The 20,200-nt window shown below is 42.9% G+C and overlaps 1 protein-coding gene across 1 annotated transcript; it reads left to right on the top strand.

Moving 5' to 3' along the window:
- Nucleotides 1-16,650: 16,650 nt before the first annotated feature.
- Nucleotides 16,651-17,392, top strand: LOC124662456 (protein LURP-one-related 11-like). Its single transcript, XM_047200292.1, has 2 exons — nt 16,651-16,899; nt 17,024-17,392. Exons 1-2 carry the CDS (start codon nt 16,651-16,653, stop codon nt 17,390-17,392), a joined length of 618 nt encoding a protein of 205 aa, XP_047056248.1.
- Nucleotides 17,393-20,200: the final 2,808 nt, after the last annotated feature.

The raw sequence follows: 20,200 nt of genomic DNA, 5'->3' as shown, positions 1-20,200 counted from the left end.
ATATGTCCAGGTAACACGCAAACTATGTGACTCATGGAATCTACTAGGCAAGTTATTGAGTCGAGAGGGTACCATAATAGGGCCTCGTGTGGTTGTACGCTCGGTCTTGGTTCAAGAGGCGAGAACTCGGTTCCTAGGGTCGGCGGAAACGAAACAACCCACCACATCCCAATGTGGCCTCTCGTCCGAGCCTTTAATCATGTTTATCAACATCTCTATACTTACCACGTCAACTCTGTCATGCTAGTTTCATTTCATTGTATGGCTCCGAGTCCGAAGACCGGAGTAAAAAGCGTAACAAACTAAGCATGGCTAAGCATAAAGATATAAAGGCTCTAGCGATGCACATATGCCAAACCTAGTTATGCTAGGAGCAGTGGATCAGGGTATTTGAGGCTACAAGAGTGGAACATGCAATAGATAGGATAACTCCACCTATCGATAAAAGACAGTTGAATCGCATGCAATATGAAGTAACCAGAATGAAAGCATTTGTAAAACTTAGATGAACCAGGCTAGGGCTTGCCTTTGTCGCTGACAAACCAATGTGGATCTTCAGAGATCCCATGCTTGACTTGTTTGTCGGTGGACAAGTATTGACCTTCGGTGATGTCGATCTTCGTCGTCTCGGACTCGTGCTCTATCGATCGCGAAGAAACAAATACTAGAAATAGAGAAATAACAATCAACACATGGCATCGATGCAATGCGCATACAAGTATGAATGATATGTCATATTAATAGATATTGAAAGTGATCCTATAACATGCTCGTCAATTTAAATAGGGTTGGAATGCATAATACTTTGCAATTCCATAAACCCCGCATATTAAAGAAAAGGGTTCATTTGTTCTTCTATTAAGGACAGGGTTCAAAGTTGTTTAACAATGCATGCTTTTGATATTAAAGTGTAGATCTCATTTTTCTGAAGATTTTGATATGTTATACACATTTTTCTGATTTAAAATGAATTACTTATGAATTTCCAAAGTTTAATTCATTTTAAATCAATTTCTGAAAATTATAAAATAATAATAATAAAGTTGGGCCCACATGTCATAATTTTATTCTTTTCTAAAATATTTCCTAAATTATTAAAATCTGACGGATGGGGTCCACTTGTCATAATATTTCCTATTTAAAGAAATACGAAATTAATATAAGAAAATAAGAAAAAGAAATATGGCGTCAGCATGACGTCATGCTGACGTCAGCTGGCCATGAGCTCGAAATTGAGCTCGGGCTGAGCTCAATCGGCCGATTTGGCCCGCGATTGAGGGCGTGCGGGTGGGGGAACGACTCCTGGCGACGCGGGCGACCTAATGGTGGCGGCGCGGCCGGCTATTGGCCACCGGAGCACGGCCACCGGTGAGGCCGAGCGGCGGCCGGGGCAGGTGCTCCGTCGCGGCAGCGCTAGAGCGCCTAATCGGCCAGGGCGAGAGCACAGGGAGGTAGAGGAGCTCACCCTCGATGCGTGGGTGCAGACGGCGCGGCCGGAGGAGGCTCGTCGGCGCCGGAATCGTCCTGGGCGGCCGGCATCTGCAAGGGTTAGGGTTAGGGTTCCTGGGCGCCGGAGACCGTGGGGGAAAGGGGAAAATAGGGGTTAGGGTTCGTCGGTGGCCGCGGAGGGCTACTTATGGCCGCCGGGGGCGGCGGCGCGCATCGCAGCGCGGCCAGGGCATCGGGTGGCCGGCGCCACGCCACCGAGCAGCTTCGGTGCGCGGGGACGATGGACATTTTGCGAAAACCCCCTGGGGGTTTCCCTGGGCTGGGTTGGATGCTGCAGGGCCGAAATGGGCTGCGCCAGAGAGGAGAGAAGGAGAGAGGAGCTGGGCTGCGGCCCAAGGAAGAGAGAGAGAGGGTTTCTCCCTCTATTTATTTTTCTGGATTTAAATTCCTGTTTTCCATTTCAAATTTCAAACCCTGGTTTTGAATAGAATTTGACAAACTCTTTTTCAGATAATTTCAAAGCACCCATGTCTCTTCAACATAGCATAAATGCCATGTGAGTTTATCTTGATTCATTGAAAGATTTTGAGGGCATTTCAAAGAGAGAGAAATGGCACACCTTAGGGTTTCCATTTTAATTTATTTGCAAATTTTTCCTAATGCATTTTAAATGATGCTCATGAATGCACAATCAAATTCTAATTAGGGTTTAGCAAAACAGGGATGTTACAAACTTGGCCAGAGCCTCTACTAGCAACGGAGAGCATGCAAGAACATAAACAACATATATGATAGATTGATAATCAACTTGACATAGTATTCAATATTCATCGGATCCCAACAAACACAACATGTAGCATTACAAATAGATGATCTTGATCATGATAGGCAGCTCACAAGATCTAACATGATAGCACAATGAGGAGAAGACAACCATCTAGCTACTGCTATGGACCCATAGTCCAGGGGTGAACTACTCACATCGATCCGGAGGCGATCATGGCGATGAAGAGCCCTCCGGGAGATGATTCTCCTTTCCGGCAGGGTGCCGGAGGCGATCTCCTGAATCCCCCGAGATGAGATTGGCGGCGGCGGCGTCTCTGGAAGGTTTTCCGTATCGTGGCTCTCGGTTGATAACCCACAAGCATAGGGGATCGCAACAGTCTTCGAGGGAAGTAAAACCCAAATTTATTGATTCGACACAAGGGGAGGTAAAGAATACTTATAAGCCTTAACAACTGAGTTGTCAATTCAGCTGCACCTGGAAAAGCACTAGTAACAGCGGTGATGTGAAAGCAGCAGTAATATGAGAGCAGTAGTAACAGTAACACAACAGCAGTAGCAGTAATTTGAGAGCAATGGCACCAGAAAATAGTTGATACTACTTCTAATGACATGTAGAAACGAGTATATGATGATGAGAGATGGACCGGGGTTCCCAGCTATCTACACTAGTGGTAACTCTCCAATAACAAGTGTTGGGTGAACAAATTACGGTTGGGCAATTGATAGGATTGAAATAGCATTAAGACAGAACATCAAGATTATTAATCATGTAGGCATGTTATCCATATATAGTCATACGTGCTCGCAATGAGAAACTTGTACAACATCTTTTGTCCTACCAGCCGGTGGCAGCTGGGCCTCTAGGGAATCTACTGGAAATTAAGGTACTCCTTTTAATAGAGCACCGGAGCAAAGCATTAACACTCCGTGAAAATATGTGATCATCATACCTAAGCCTTCCCCTCCAGTTGTCCCAATTTCTGTCACTTTGGGGCCTTTGGTTCCGGACATAGACATGTGCATACAACTTGTAGATACAATCTAAGCAATAATTATAGAGCTTAAATCTAAGATCATGCCACTCGGGCCCTAGTGACAAGCATTAAACACAACAAGATTGCAGCAACAATAACTTCACAAACTTATATTGATAGAGTAATCATAATGTAACAATCCATCGGATCCCGACAAACACAACACCGATTACATCAGATGAATCTCAATCATGTAACGCAACTCATGAGATCATTGTATTGAAGTACATGGGGGAGAGAATACCAACTAGCTAAAGCTAGAACCCGTAGTCCATGGGGGAACTACTCACAGAGCATGATGGAGGCGGTGGCGTCGATGGAGATGGCTTCCGGGGGCACTTCCCCGTCCCGGCAGGGTGCCGGAACAGAGACTTCTGTCCCCCGAATTGGAGTTTCGCGATGGTGGCGGCGCCCCTGGAGTCTTTCTGGAGTTTCGTCAATCGGTATCGCGTTTTTAGGTCGAAAGGGCTCTTATAGGCGAAGAGGCGGCGCAGGAGGGCGCCTGGGGGCTCCTCACAATAGGCTGGCGCGGCCAGGCCTGGGGCCGCGCCGCCTTATTGTGTGGTGGCCCTCTGGCCCGCCTCCGACTCTCCTTCGGTGTTCTGGGGTCTTCCGGGAAAAATAAGATGTTGGGTCTTCATTTCGTCGAATTCGAGAATATTGCCCGAACAGCCTTTCTGGAACCAAAAACAACAGAAAACAGGAACTGGCACTGTGGCATCTTGTTAATAGGTTAGTTCCGGAAAACGCATAAAAACATTATAAGTGCAAGCAAAATATGTAAGTATTGTCATAAAACAAGCATGGAACATCAGAAATTATAGGTACGTTGGAGACGTATCATCAGTACAGAGGGTTTCGCGACGAAGGCTTTAAGTAGGCGGAAGGGCGGAGTCGGAGGAGTCACGGGGGCCCCACACGCTAGGGCCGCGCGGGCCCCCCTAGGCCGCGCCGCCCTAGTGTGGCGGTGCCCCGTGGCCCCACTTCGTTTCTCCCTCGGTCTTCTGGAAGCTTCATGGAAAAATAAGACCCTGGGTGTTGATTTCGTCCAATTCCGAGAATATTTCCTTTGTAGGATTTCTGAAACAAAAAACAGCAGAAAACAGCAATTGGCTCTTCGGCATCTCGTCAATAGGTTAGTGCCGGAAAATGCATAATAATGACATATAATGTGTATAAAACATGTGAGTATCATCATAAAAGTAGCATGGAACATAAGAAATTATAGATACATTTGAGACGTATCAAGCATCCTCAAGCTTAGTTCCTACTCGCCCTCGAGTAGGTAAACGATAACAAGGATAATTTATGAAGTGACATGCAATCATAATCTTGATCAATACTATTGTAAAGCACATGAGATGAATGCAGCGATTCGAAGCAATGATGAAGACAATGAGTAAACAACTGAATCATATAGCAAAGACTTTTCATGAATAGTACTTTCAAGACAAGCATCAATAAGACTTGCACAACAGTTAACTCATAAGCAATAAATTCTTAGTAGAAAGCTTTGAAACAACACAAAGGAAGATATAAGTTTCAGCAGTTGCTTTCAACTTCAACATATATATCTCATGGATAATTGTCAACACAAAGTAATATAACAAGTGCAATAGGTAAACATGTAAGAATCAATGCACACAATTTACACAAGTGTTTGCTTCTAAGATAGAAAGGAGTAGGTAAACTGACTCAACAATAAAGTAGAAGAATGACCCTTCGCAGAGGGAAGCATGGATTACTATTTTTGTGCTAGAGCTTTTCATTTTGAAAACATAGAAACAATTTTGTCAACGGTAGTAATAAATCATATGTGTTATGTATAAGATATCCAATAAGTTGCAAGCCTCATGCATAGAATACTAATAGTGCCCGCACCTTGTCCCAATTAGCTTGGATTAACACAGATTATCATTGCATAACATATGTTTCAACCAAGTGTCACAAAGGGGTACCTCTATGCCGCCTCGTACGGAGGTCTAAGGAGAAAGTTCGCATTGGATTTCTCGCTTTTGATTATTCTCAACTTAGACATCCATACCGGGACAACATAGACAACGAGATAATGGACTCCTCTTTAATGCTTAAGCATTCAACAACAGATAATATTCTCATAAGAGATTGAGGATTTGTGTCCAAACTGAAACTTCCACCATGATTCATGGCTTTAGTTAGCGGCCCAATGTTCTTCTCTAACAATATGCATACTCAAACCATTTGATCATGGAAATCACCCTTACTTCAGACAAGACGAACATGCATAGCAACTCACATGATATTCAACAAAGGTAAAAGTTGATGGCGTCCCGAGAAACATGGTTACCGCTCAACAAGCAACTTATTAAGAAATAAGAAACATAAGTACATATTCTTCACCACAATAGTTTTTAAGGCTATTTTCCCATGAGCTGTGTATTGTAAAGGCAAAGAATAGAAGTTTAAAGGTAGCACTCAAGTAATGTACTTTGGAATGGCAGAGAAATACCATGTGGTAGGTAGGTATGGTGGACACAAATGGCATAGTTTTTGGCTCAAGGATTTGGATGCACGAGAAGAATTCCTCTCAATACAAGGCTAGGCTAGCAAGGTTGTTTGAAGCAAACTCAAGTATAAAATGGTGCAGCAAGACTCACATATGAACATATTGTAAGTATTATAAGACTTTACATCGTCTCCTTGTTGTTCAAACACCTTAACCAGAAAATATCTAGACTCTAGAGACCAATCATGCAAACCAAATTTTAACAAGCTCTATGTAGTTTTTCATTAATAGGTGCAAGGTACATGATGCAAGAGCTTAAACATGGTCTATATGAGCACAACAATTGCCAAGTATAAAATTATTCAAGACATTATACCATTTACCACATGCGGCATTTTCCGTTTCCAAACATATATCAATGAACGAAGTAGTTCAACCTTCGCAATGAACATTAAGAATAAAGCTAAGAACACATGTGTTCATATGCAAAAGCGGAGCGTGTCTCTCTCCCACACGAAGAATGCTAGGATCCGATTTTATTCAAACAAAACAAAAATAAAAACAAACAGACGCTCCAAGCAAAGCACATAAGATGTGACTGAATAAAAATATAGTTTCACTAGAGGTGACCTGATAAGTTGTCGATGAAGAAGGGGATGCCTTGGGCATCCCCAAGCTTAGATGATTGAGTCTTCTTAAAATATGCAGGGATGAACCACGGGGGCATCCCCAAGCTTAGACTTTTCACTCTTCTTGATCATATTGTATCATCCTCCTCTCTTGACCCTTGAAAACTTCCTCCACACCAAACTCGAAACAAACTCATTAGAGGGTTAGTGCATAATTCATATATTCAGAGGTGACATAATCATTCTTAACACTTCTGGACATTGCACAAAGCTACTTAAAGTTAATGGAACAAAGAAATCCATCAAACATAGCAAAACACGCAATGCGAAATAAAAGGCAGAATCTGTCAAAACAGAACAGTCCGTAAAGACAAATTTTTCAGGGGCTCTTAACTTGCTCAGATGAAAATGCTCAAATTGAATGAAAGTTGCGTACATATATGAGGATCACGCACGTAAATTGGCAAATTTTTCTGAGTTACCTAGAGAGAACCCTGCCCAAATTCGTGACAGCAAGAAATCTGTTTCTGCGCAGTAATCCAAATCTAGTATTGACTTTACTATCAAAGACTTTACTTGGCACAACAATGCAATAAAATAAAGATAAGGAGAGGTTGCTACAGTAGTAACAACTTCCAAGACTCAAATATAAAACAAAGTGCAGAAGTAAAATAATGGGTTGTTTCCCATAAGCGCTTTTCTTTAACGCCTTTCAGCTAGGCGCAGAAAGTGTGAATCAAGTATTATCAAGAGATGAAGCATCGACATCATAATTTGTTCTAATAATAGAATAATAAGGTAACTTCATTTTCTTTCTAGGGAAGTGTTCCATACCTTTCTTGAGAGGAAATTGATATTTAATATTACCTTCCTTCATATCAATGGTAGCACCAACAGTTCGAAGAAAAGGTCTTCCCAATATAATGGGATAAGATGCATTGCATTCAATATCCAAGACAATAAAATCAACGGGGACAAGGTTATTGTTAACCATAATACGAACATTATCAATCCTCCCCCAATGGTTTCTTTATAGCATTATCAGTAAGATTAACATCCAAATAACAATTTTTCAATGGTGGCAAGTCAAGCAAATCATAGATTTTCTTAGGCATAACAGAAATACTTGCACCAAGATCACATAAAGCATTACAATCAAAATTATTGACCCTCATCTTAATGATGGGCTCCCAACCATCTTCTAACTTCCTAGAAATAGAAGTTTCAAGTTTTAGTTTCTTTTCTCTAGCTTTTATGAGAGCATTTGTAATATGTTTTGTAAAGGCCAAATTTATAGCACTAGCATTGGGACTTCTAGCAAGTTTTTGTAAGAACTTTATAACTTCAGAGATATGATAATGATCAAAATCTAAACCATTATGATCTACAGCAATGGGATCATTGTCCCTAATATTTTGAAAAATTTCAGCAGTTTAATCACAAACAGTTTCAGCAGTTTCGGGCAGTTTCGCACGCTTTGCACTAGGAGTAGAAATATTGCCAACACCAATTATTTTACCATTAATAGTAGGAGGTTTAGCAACATGTGAATCATTATCATTACTAGTGGTGGTAATAGTCCAAACTTTAGCTCTTCCTCTTAAGGAGAAAGGAAACAATTTTAATTTTATAATATCACCATCTACATCCTTATACTTTTGCATTTCACAAAGATCAACAAAATTATTAAGATGGGCAGCAGCATCATCAGAACTAACACCAGAAAATTGCTTTCTCATGACAAGATTTAGTAAAGTAGGTTTAATTTCAAAGAATTCTGCTGCAGTAGCAGGTGGAGCAATAGGTGTGCATAGGAAATCATTATTATTTGTGCTAGTGAAGTCACACAACTTAGTGTTTTCAGGAGTATTCATTTTAACAGTAGTAAATAAAGCAAACTAGATAAGGTAAATGCAAGTAACTAATTTTTTTGTGTTTTTAATATGGAGAACACAAACAAGATAGTAAATAAAGTAAAGCTAGCAACTAATTTTTTTGTGTTTTATTTTAGTGCAGCAAACAAAGTAGTAAATAAAATAAAGCAAGACAAAAACAAAGTAAAGAGATTGGAAGTGGAGACTCCCCTTGCGGCGTGTCTTGATCTCCCCAGACAACGGCGCCAGAAAAAGAGCTTGATGCGTGCAGTTAACACACGTCCGTTGGGAACCCCAAGAGGAAGGTGTGATGCGTACAGTAGCAAGTTTTCCCTCAGTATGAAACCAAGGTTTATCGAACCAGTAGGAGCCAAGAAGCACGTTGAAGGTTGATGGCGGCGAAGTGTAGTGCAGCGCAACACCAGGGATTCCGGCGCCAACGTGGAACATGCACAACACAATCAAAGTACTTTGCCCCAACGTAACAGTGAGGTTGTCAATCTCACCGGCTTGCTGTAACAAAGGATTAGATGTATAGTGTGGAAGATGATGTTTGTTTGCGAAGAACAAGTAAAGAACAATTGCGATAGATTGTATTTCAGATGTAAAGAATGGACCGGGATCCACAGTTCACTAGTGGTGTCTCTCCCATAAGATAAATAGCATGTTAGGTGAACAAATTACAGTTGGGCAATTGACAAATAAAGAAGGCATAACAATGCACATACATATATCATGATGAGTACTATGATATTTAATCAGGGCATTACGACAAAGTACATAGACCGCTATCCAGCATGCATCTATGCCTAAATAGTCCACTTTCAGGTTATCATTCGAACCCCTTCCGGTATTAAGTTGCAAGCAATAGACAATTGCATTAAGTATGGTGCGTAATGTAATCAACACAAATATCCTTAGACAAAGCATCGATGTTTTATCCCTAGTGGCAACAACACATCCACAACCTTAGAACTTTCTGTCATCGTCCCGGATTCAATGGAGGCATGAACCCACTATCGAGCATAAATACTCCCTCTTGGAGTTACAAGTATCAACTTGGCCGGAGCCTCTACTAGCAACGGAGAGCATGCAAGAACATAAACAACATATATGATAGATTGATAATCAACTTGACATAGTATTCTATATTCATCGGATCCCAACAAACACAACATGTAGCATTACAAATAGATGATCTTAATCATGATAGGCAGCTCACAAGATCTAACATGATAGCACAATGAGGAGAAGACAACCATCTAGCTACTGCTATGGACCCATAGTCCAGGGGTGAACTACTCACACATCGATCCGGAGGCGATCATGGCGATGAAGAGCCCTCCGGGAGATGATTCCCCTTTCCGGCAGAGTGCCGGAGGCGATCTCCTGAATCCCCCGAGATGGGATTGGCGGTGGCGGCGTCTCTGGAAGGTTTTCCATATCGTGGCTCTCGGTACAGAGGGTTTCACGACGAAGGCTTTAAGTAGGCGGAAGGGCGGAGTCGGAGGAGTCACGGGGGCCCCACACGCTAGGGCCGCGCGGGCCCCCCCTAGGCCGCGCCGCCCTAGTGTGGCGGCACCCCGTGGCCCCACTTCGTTTCTCCCTCGGTCTTCTGGAAGCTTCATGGAAAAATAAGACCCTGGGCATTGATTTCGTCCAATTCCGAGAATATTTCCTTTGTAGGATTTCTGAAACCAAAAACAAGCGAGAACAACGAATCGGCTCTTCGGCATCTCGTCAATAGGTTAGTGCCGGAAAATGCATAATAATGACATATAATGTGTATAAAACATGTGAGTATCATCATAAAAGTAGCATGGAACATAAGAAATTATAGATACGTTTGAGATGTATCACCCCCAGTCCGCCCAAGGATATCGAGTAATTTTCACTGATTTCCTCCTTCGCGACCACTCCATACTTATTCATGAGTTTCTTTGGGGACTTCTTTTCGTTTACGGGATTCAGCTGTACCAGCCGACTTCCAATTCCATCCTCAATATCTCCATTTTCATCACTCTTTGCGAATGCTTCCTCCGCATCCAACCCCATTGGGGCTTGTGGAAAAACATATTCTGTCTCCGACGCAACAACTCGCTGCGCACTCAAATTAGCTCTGCGTTCGCTGGATGCGTCCGCTGCAATTTTCATTGCATCTAGTTTCTCCTGCATCTCCGGTAACTCGCGTCTTGTGCGGTTGAGTTTATATTGATACGATGTTAGTTCCTCCGCCGTTCCTTGTGCTGTCATTGGTTGTATACCGTTTATGGCCCTTGCGGCTATATCCCATGCAATTTGAGAAAGCTGTATCTGATCTCTTGGCTCAGTTCTAGCATATTTGCTTCCTGTTCCTTTTGTGAGATCTGCGAGATCGACATAGGGATTATCCAATGGGTGGAAAACCTCAGATTGCTCATCTTCCTGTACTTCACGATCCGAAGCCGTGAACACGCATATCTGATGGGGTGTAGAGCATGCGCTATCGTCGAGCTCGAGATCTTGAATCATCGAGTTCCTTCTGCGTGGTGCTAGGCTTGATATCCGCACATCATGCAAAAGGTAGGTGACACCATCTTATAGATCGGCCAAGACCTCCTCACTAACGATGAAGTATGTTGTTGGTGAAGTCAAAGTTTGTGAAGTTGTCGGAGTCGTTGCCCCGGAGTAGATGGATTTCAGATGTCGACCCGAAAGTCAGCCCACCGAACAGATTAGCGAGTTTCCTGCTATCAGCGGGCTTGGTGAAGCGTGGCAACGAAATCTCCTCGTCGCCTGAGTCGATGGATGGTGTTTACGATCCCGAAGATTCGGGTTCGGCCGCCGATGGTCCCGAAAAATTTGGGGCCAAAAAGCGATATGAACCTTCTTTCCCGACGAGGAAGCGGAAACTCCCGAATGTCAAGTCCATTGCTTATCCCAGGTTGGTGTGTGTAGGCAAACGGAAGGGAGGGTGAATAACCAAATTGACAAAACCAGATTGGATCTGTTTACCTCCTTCCGCGGCGTTGCTTGCTGCTGACGACGATGCTGATGATGATGCCATCGAGATCAGGACCTTGCTACCTCAATTCCCACAGACGGCGCCAATTAAAGAAGTATTTACTCGTCAATGCCTACAAATTGTAGACTTGGGGTTTCGTGTAAGTAGATGGCAAGTAGAACTCGAAGGTGGTCAGACGAACAAAGGCACCTAACTAGAAAGAAACGGTGGCTAGGGTTTAACAATGATCGATATTTTCTTCGACCTCAGCTTCACCCTTATATAGGAGACGAAGCCGAGTTTTTTCGTGATTTACAAGTATACAAATATCGGGCCGCTTTGGGCATTTCCATATATTGCTACAAGTTTCCCCATATTGACTCTACTCACTCGGACCGCATATCTTCGGCTTCATGTGCCTCCAAACCTTCGGTTCCATAGGCCTTCAACTCCCAAGATACCTGAAAATGTAAACCAGGGGTATACACGTGACATGCCCATTAGGCATACCCATGTCAGAGACAAACCTGTAATTAAGAACACGAAGATGAACCGGATCCTAGAAGATCTGCCGGACATAAAACTCCACGCGTCCTACGGCGATGTTAGGCCATCACCGAAGCTAGGATAGAGCGGGTAGGAACTTACTCAGAATGTAATCGTTGCCTCACCATCTAAAGAAAGACAGTGGAAAAACCTAAAATTGTGTGATATCATTCCCTAACATATATTATAACCTCTAAACTTTATTTGGTGGTAAAATTGCTACTTTTGCCACAAGTACATGTCAGGGAGAAAGAGCTTGGAAAGTAGCACTTTGCAACCGATCGAGAAGATGGAAGCTAACTCTGGTGATCAGTGTGCGCAACGCGTAACACGTGCCACTGGATCGCACCATCGATCGGTGATGGAAACGTACTACGGATTGTTCTATTTGGTGGTGAACATCTATAAAGCAAGCCAAGGATAAGCCTGCATCTAATGAAGCAGCTAGCTATACATATTATGTTGATACTTACTCGTGTGAGTTTTCACGAAAAAATACCATTGTTTGTGGTCGGCATAAAAATGACAAAATGACCAAATGAGAATAGTGAACAGGAATTTATACTATTCACAGGAATAGGAATTTGCATTTTGTCATTTTTTGTGTAGGTCACACACAATCGTATTTTTCCGTGAAAACACGCACGAGTAAGTATCAACATAATATATACATGCAAAAATTTACTTCACATTTTTTTGAAACTTTTGAATAGCATTTTTTTGAACTTTTCGTAAATGGGTGCGCGCGCACCCAGGTTCCATTCACCATTTTCGCTAGCTAAATGCTAATCTTTACCAGAAAAATCATAGGTTTAGCTAACTGCCTAGGTTTGATCTCTTGTTTAATTTTCCATGGAACGGTCGATCTAATTCACACTCTTTGTTTTCGCTCTCGTTTTCTCTGATGTCGCTAGCCGGCGACAGAGCCACATCACTGATTAATTGTTTTACAACAACAGTTATCCATCCACACACATGGCAATTGACAGAGCACCAGCAAAATAAGCTCCATCGTTTTCCATGCATGATCTACCTTGGATTAGTCCATTGATTAATCCGCTAATTTCCTGAATGAATACTTTTGGTAGGGATATTAAACGTTCTGCAGTTTTTCTGGCGACGGCCTAATTAAAATGGACATGGCTGCCTCGTGTGATGCTGAGTATTTTGTTGGGTCAAGCGGTTAGCTCCCAAATCATAAGGACAAACAATCAAGATACGAGATGAACATGAGGTGCAGTGCTAAGAAAAGCCGAGACAGGCCTTCCAGAAATATGGGAGGCTTGTGCAGCAGATCATCAACTCTGCTCAGTTGCTCATAGTGGAGCATAAAATATACCATTGCGACAGGAGACTTCTGAAGATCATTGAGTAATCATAATTATTATTTTTTATCACGATTATTTTGTAGAGCTTTGTGCACAGAAAGCATTCGTACGTGATACTGTATTTTTAGACTTACGAGGCAAAGGGAATCTTCTACCGAAATTTATAATCAGATAAAATCAGCACGTACACTGTATTTTTATGCCTCTCTGGAAGATGTATAGAACAGAAATAACTAAAAGAAAATGACACCTCAGCGATTGGATCAGAACAGTACTATACAACGGTACGGTAGTGACATCCACTGGAGCGCACGTTTATCATCCGAGGTCTTGTGCTTCGTGGTTGCTTGTGAAATAGTACAAATTTCTGGCGAGTTTAGATGAAACATGGTTTATTTAGTTTTTGCATTGAGGACAGAGGCCATATATTAAAGTTAACACCCTTACTAGGAGAAATCCAAGCCGTCTCCCGCGTAGGGTTGTGAGCGAAGCTTGATGTGCCTTTGAACCTCCGAACAACGTTGGAAGGCGAGGAAATCACCGTCGTCACAACAATCGGGAAGTCGATGGATGGATCGAAACGACGACGATGGGTCATTAAACAAGATCCCCATCTTTGAGTGGAAAGCGGTGAAGAGGGCCACATGGTCACCCTTTTTAGATAAAGAAAATATATTAATATCAAAAGATACTAATTATATCCAGCCTCTGCAACAACGTTCCCCCCTAGTGACAATACGGCTGCACATAGCAAAAAAAAAAAGAGTAAAGAAAACCAAGAAATAAAAGTCCCGCTACAGCATTCCAGACCTAGCAACAGTAATACAAACACCACCGTGACAACACATGCAATACAGACTCTTCAAAAGCGATGCCTTCAAGAAGGGAACAGTGCATCAGCGCCGTCGTCGCCCGACCAAAGGTCTTAGGTTTTCACCCTGAAGATAGTCTCCACTCTCAAAACAATGTCTCCAACAAGGTAATGCCAGGCACAACCAGTTAAGGCCAGATCTTGGGTTTTCACCCGATATGTAAGACTCGAACTTCGCATGTGCTGCCGCCCCCACATACATACCACCGCTCGCGGAGCCTGAAACGCCAAGCAAATCTCTCAACATCACGGAGACTCGAACCTCCTTTAGCCAGTCTACCAATCCGGTCTTCATGATATTCCTTCTTCTGGCTTCACCATGCACCAAAAAGTCACCTGCTGTCAACACGGAATAGAGCTTTGCGCCGCTCCCTCGCTGCTCCCTCCGGACCAAACGGTCGTAATGAAAATATGGGTGCGCGTGGCCGAATACCACCCGATCCAGGAAACTCCGGGCAAAAGATGCACTGTTTCATTCGCCGGCGGAGCTTTCCGGAACTCATCTCTCCAGCCAGATCAAGGTAAACTGACATCCGGTAGATCTTCATCTTCGCTTGCGAGAAACCCGAGGACCGCCACCAAAAACAAAGCAAGACCAGTAGCCCCCACGCCGCCAGTCCCTCCTGCCAGATCACCAGGGAAGAGGACGACGTCACGGATCATGCATACCACCGTCGAACCATCACCAGGGGCGTAGGCCACCACTGCTCCACCGAATCCTCCATGGCTACCGACGGAGAGTATCATCCCCCGGCCAAGTGGCCGTGCCGCCTGGCTTCCTCCACCGGCGCTTCATCACCTCCCATGGAACACCCGTCGCGGAAACCCTCTCCTCCCCATCCTAGTTCAACGAAGGGGCGCCGCCACCGCCGCCGGGACCGGGGTCGGGGCCGGAGCCGGGCTGTGGCCGAGGCCAGGGCCGGAGCCGGAGCCAAGGCCAGCGTCGGGGCCGGGGCTGAGGCCAGTAGCAGCGGCGGCTGAGGTGCGGTGGTCCGGGGTGGCTGCTCGGGGCGGGGCGGGCAGATCCTCCACCGCCGCCTGTGAGGGGGCGGGAGAGGAGGAGGCGAAGCGGCGGCGGCTAGGTCAGGAGGCGGGCCAGCTCATGAGCACACCCGTGGAATAACCTTGTTCACACATGGTCACCCTAGATTCGGAGGAAGTGACCTCTGCATTGAAGCCAAATCTGGCGAAACCTTGTCGGTAGGAGAAGAAACCATAGAACTGAGACACGAAGACTACCTGCAACATACTAAGACAAACAAATTCAATTCACCATCCAGGAGAGCAGTAATCAAATGATTTTCCTGCCAAGCTCATCAATGTCACCAACAAGGTAGACGCGGAGTCGGATAAAACCATATTCTAATACACACGATGATGGCACCGGTCGAACAAAACCTAACCCTAAGCGACCTAACTATTGAACAATATCCTAGCTCCCGAGTCCCGAGCCCCCTCCATCTACTGCAGCCGAGGTGACGACTAGAGGAGGATGGAACCCTTCGCTTGCAAATTGGGAGAGGAGGACATGAGGACGAGTTTTTTTCTCGAGAGGCATCGACTAGTTTTCGCCGATTTTGACCTTTGTTTAGGATGAAACATGATTAATCCTCAAATTTTTTTTGCAATCCAAACAAGCTAGAAGATTTAAACGCAAGGGCCATTTTGCTGGAAATAGTAGAGGGAAAATAAGGAAAACTTTGCTTAATTAATCAGATGGATGCATGCCTCCTCCGCCAATAAGAATATTATTTTGACCACTTTAAAGGAGAATTTTCGTGTAGGAAAAATGTTTATTATATTCTGAAATACCAATATCTGCGGTTCATGTAGTATAGTGTGAAGGACATTCGCAAAAAAAATGTAGTATAGTGTGAAGGCTATATCTATAAAAAAAAGTATAAAGCTACTTTTCATGATAAATCTTCTTTTGAACTGAAGTTAGAAAATGAATATAGTGAAGTGTCGAGCAGCTGAAATAGAGAAGTCAGCACTCACACCGTTTATTCGATGAAATTTCCTACCCTGAGAAAGTCGTCTGTTAGAGTATCGAAGGCAGTCCTGCAGCTCACGTCTGAACTCTGAACAGTTCACCACACGAAAAACATGAAAAGGAAAGAGCATCATATATATAATGTTCAAAAATATCACACGTATGACAAGACTAAAGAAGTAGCTACGTACACGCACTATACACGTGTGATACCATCTTGTACAGAGGGTACAGTGTGCATGCATCTAGCATCACCACTTTCCAAAAGACAAAACGGAGGGAGAGGACGTCGCTGATAGTACAGTAGAGCATCTGATCCCTGATTACTCTACACTTAAACAATATTATTGCGGAATTAACCCTTGTGAACATTGCATGCAGAGACTATATCTAATCCTTAAACAACTCATCGTTGACACATCTAAACCATATTATAGCTAGCTAGCAAAACATACATGGGTGTCACTAGATGTGTACGCCGTGCATACATGTCATGCATCCATAATTGACAAAAAATAACCAATGGAAGAAAGCATGCCAATTACTACAAAAATAAGATAATATTTGATCAATGGAAGCTAGAAAAAGGCATGTCCCCTTATTCTCCACATGCATATGTATAAATGCAACAGGGCCATATTTGCAGGGCTGATCTCATCTCAACTCATTACAATGGCCACTGCCAGAATCCAGCCGCTGTCTGCTTCCCAGCTGCATGATCCTACTACGGGTGATGAGAATCAGAAGGTGGTATACACGGTGTGGATGAAATCACTGGTGTTCAACGGCCACGGGTGCACCATCTACGGCCAGGACGGGCGCGTGGCCTACCGCGTAGACAACTACGCCTGCACCCGCAGCCGCGAGGTGTTCGTCATGGACACCGGCGGCAAGACACTCATCAAGCTACTGCTCAAGAAGGTGAGTACATTGTACATTACTATGTTGTTTCCTGACAGTATCTGAAGATTCAATCTTCGGAGCCCTTCAATTCGAGAATAAATGAAACTTTTGAGGTTTAATTAGTGATCGGCTTCTATTGCAGAATTTTGGTTTCTTCAGCACATGGCAAGGCTACTCATGCTGCGACGGCGACGACGCTGCAGCCGACCAGCAGCCGTGGTTCAGTGTTCGAAAGGAGTACAGGGTCCTGAAGAACGGAAGGGCCGCCGTGGTCAGGGTGGCCGCCGGCGGGAAGGCGTACACGATCGACGGCGCGTTGCGCGGGTCGGAGTACTACAGGGTCAGCGACGACGCTGACGGCGCGTCCGTGGCGGAGGTCAGGAGGAAACGGACATCATCCGGCTTGGCGCTGGGAGAGGACGTCCTAACCCTGACGGTTGGCCCGGCCAAGGATCACCTGCTAGTCGTCGGGCTCGTGGTCGTTTGTGGCTTAATCAGCCGTTGCATCTGATTGAGGAAGGGGTAGATTTCTCCTTGAAGTGTTTCTACACTGTTTATTTCAAGTGTTTGTTCACTGCACAGATAGGAAATGAAAACATTCAGGTCAATATCGTGTTTAGAGAGAAGGAACTTGAATTATGGTTCCACAATCCTTAGATGAAGAGAGTTTATTTTTTACAGAGATATAGAAGCCCCTCCACATTCCATTAGGTTGTGCATTAGTTTATCTAGTAGTTCTTTTTTCTTTTGGCTATGTGTATCTTTGTGGAAAAAAGTATATATACATTTGATAACATTACGTTATTGCAAAGGACAGATGTAATTGGTTTTTTACATGGAAAACTAGTAACATTATTGATGCAAATACAAGAGAAAATAACATTCGCAAAAAAAATACAAGAGAAAATAAGTGTACTCCGAGTGAGCATGTCTACCTCCCTCCATGGAGCACAATATGTTTTTATTAAAAAAGTTATTTGAAAATTTCATAAACTACTACTCCCTCGGATCTATAGTAAGTGTTGGTGATTTGGTACAACGTACTTCGCCGAATCTTATTATGGATAGGAAGGACTAGTAAATATTCCATGGGCACATCCAATCTTGTAGAATACAGGAAAAAAATGTGGTAAAAATGGAAATGGTTTCTCTATTTTTATAACGTAATCTAAAGATCTATTGATAAAAGGTTGTCCATGCATACTGCACATTCATGTGTACATTACAATAAAATTGATATTTTGGGTTTCAAAATATCATATTATTTTAAAAAAGAGAGATTCCAGGTAGCCTTGCTCTATTTCAACTTTTTGTGCCTAAGTTGCTTAATTGAGAACTAGATGGGTTAGTGTTTGTTTAGTTAAATCATAAGGCGATTAATATACTCCAAGTTTTCACTTGGATTCTATACTCTTGGTTGCCCTCTCATACATTTAAAAAGCATGTACTTATGTAAGCAAATAAAAATCCAATGCTTCCTAAATTTTTATAATACCATACAAAAAAAATCGCCATAGTTTGAGCCCCAATTGTGGCAGTATGAACTTCTATAGATGGAAATAAGCCTGAGATGCTTTTTGAGGACCGACGTTGTGTATAACTTACGAAAAAATCAGTAAATTGGCATTATTTTCTTAAACTGTGTCCATGTCAGTCTAGTAAGCCTACCAATCTATGAATTAAACATACAATTTTGCTATTTCTTAGAGATTGAGAAAAAATATTTATAAATAGTATGTGATCATTGAGATTGTTGCAAGTACAAACGATAAAAAAAAAATCATTGGGCGGCGCCTATGGATATTCACAGAGTAGTAACTATCAGTATAATCTAAAATGGCAAACTGTCACTCCCTTAAAAACATTCCCCCAAAAGCAGGTCAAGCAAAGATTTAAAATCATCAGCAAGATGAATTCCATACACTGCAGGGTCGTACTAATACCGTTTAGATGCGTTAGAGGTGAGTTCCCTTTTTGTTGAAGATTAACAAATGAGCTACTGGGCCTCTGCAAGCAAATGTTCATCAGGGTTAATTTTGCTTAATTGGCTGATCGGGCATCAGATGCGAATTCCACTGTACTAGTTCACCTCCTTCCTTTTTTCTCTCGTTCTGTAAAGTGATCGATAACGCGACACGAGCTTTATACACTTATTCTCTTTTGAACCATGGTATTGTCTTTCCTTACATCTCCTTTCGTTTTCTTTCATTTTCCTTGCATGTTTTTCTGGAGATAAACTACTGCTCAAACGTGCGAGGCGATGCTACAGTTCACTTTCTTCAGTCCATTTTAAAATTAATATAACTTTGCAATAGAGACCGTAGAGTCTCTGAACTGTTTGAATTTTCTGCACTCCAAACTTTTATGGTAAGCATAAGACTTTGTGTCGTAATTAAACACGCACAGCCTCCATGTATCATCAGCTGCATTAGCACCTTTGTTCTCATCCAAAACGTTCTGGAGGTATCATTTCCTATTCAGAAGAAGCGAACGATACGGTCAACAATTATTCTCTCTCTTGTCTATTTTAAGTTCGACCATGGCAGATTTCGTTTCATTTCAGTATGAAATACAGTAATACAGAAGTACACATTGTTTTTGTGAGCTCGACAAAAATAATTGGCAATAGTCTATGATCTCAGAAGTCTCACGTTGGCGCGATGATAGTTTACGCTCCATTATTAGAGTTCCTAATAAGCTGCACGAGGCTCCCAATTCTATGGTAGGCGTGCTTTGTTTAACACTGGAGCATTGTACTTTGTCCCTGAGAGCTGGAAGCAAACAATTTACTAGTAGTATAGTTGATTTGAGTTATATATGATAGCAGTAGTCAGCATGCATATCCATTGTGTCATCACTTCCCACTGCCGTTTGTCCAAACAACATGAAACGGATTTTCTATAAGCAATCAAAATTATGAATAAAAATGTAGCCTGTTTTTTCTTTAATTTTGGTGTTCCACCATGTGTGGATAAGTGATCTTTGTAAACAATGTTGAGGGTGGCCGACCCTGACATCAGAGAAAAGGGAACAAGAACAACGACGCAAACTGGCCTGGCTGCTAGAAGCTTAATTAGGTGCAGGTGCTTATCCTTGGTTCAGTGTAGGTGCCTACTTTCTTTATGCTGACCGAACAGAACAATCTGTTTTCTGAAAAGGAGTCCAAATAGAAGAATCCGTTATAAGCTTCGATCATCCATTTTGAAATCCAATAATGGCACACATGTTCCACAATGATTAGTTCTAGTTAGATCCAGGTTTTAGCTGCAGTGGAAGATGCATCAATCAGTGATTCATCTTCTCACTGAACCCAGAAAAT

The sequence above is a fragment of the Lolium rigidum genome, chromosome 6 (assembly GCF_022539505.1).
Source record: "Lolium rigidum isolate FL_2022 chromosome 6, APGP_CSIRO_Lrig_0.1, whole genome shotgun sequence".
Classification (NCBI taxonomy): Eukaryota; Viridiplantae; Streptophyta; class Magnoliopsida; order Poales; family Poaceae; genus Lolium; species Lolium rigidum.
This window is presented reverse-complemented; position numbering and strand designations above follow the sequence as displayed.

What these genes read in the sequence shown, in the direction of transcription:
- LOC124662456 (XM_047200292.1), top strand. Translation starts at nt 16,651, where the DNA reads ATGGCCACTGCCAGAATCCAGCCGCTGTCTGCTTCCCAGCTGCATGAT. An exon ending in TCAAGCTACTGCTCAAGAAG is followed by an intron (nt 16,900 to 17,023) that starts GTGAGTACATTG and finishes CTTCTATTGCAG; the next exon opens with AATTTTGGTTTCTTCAGCAC.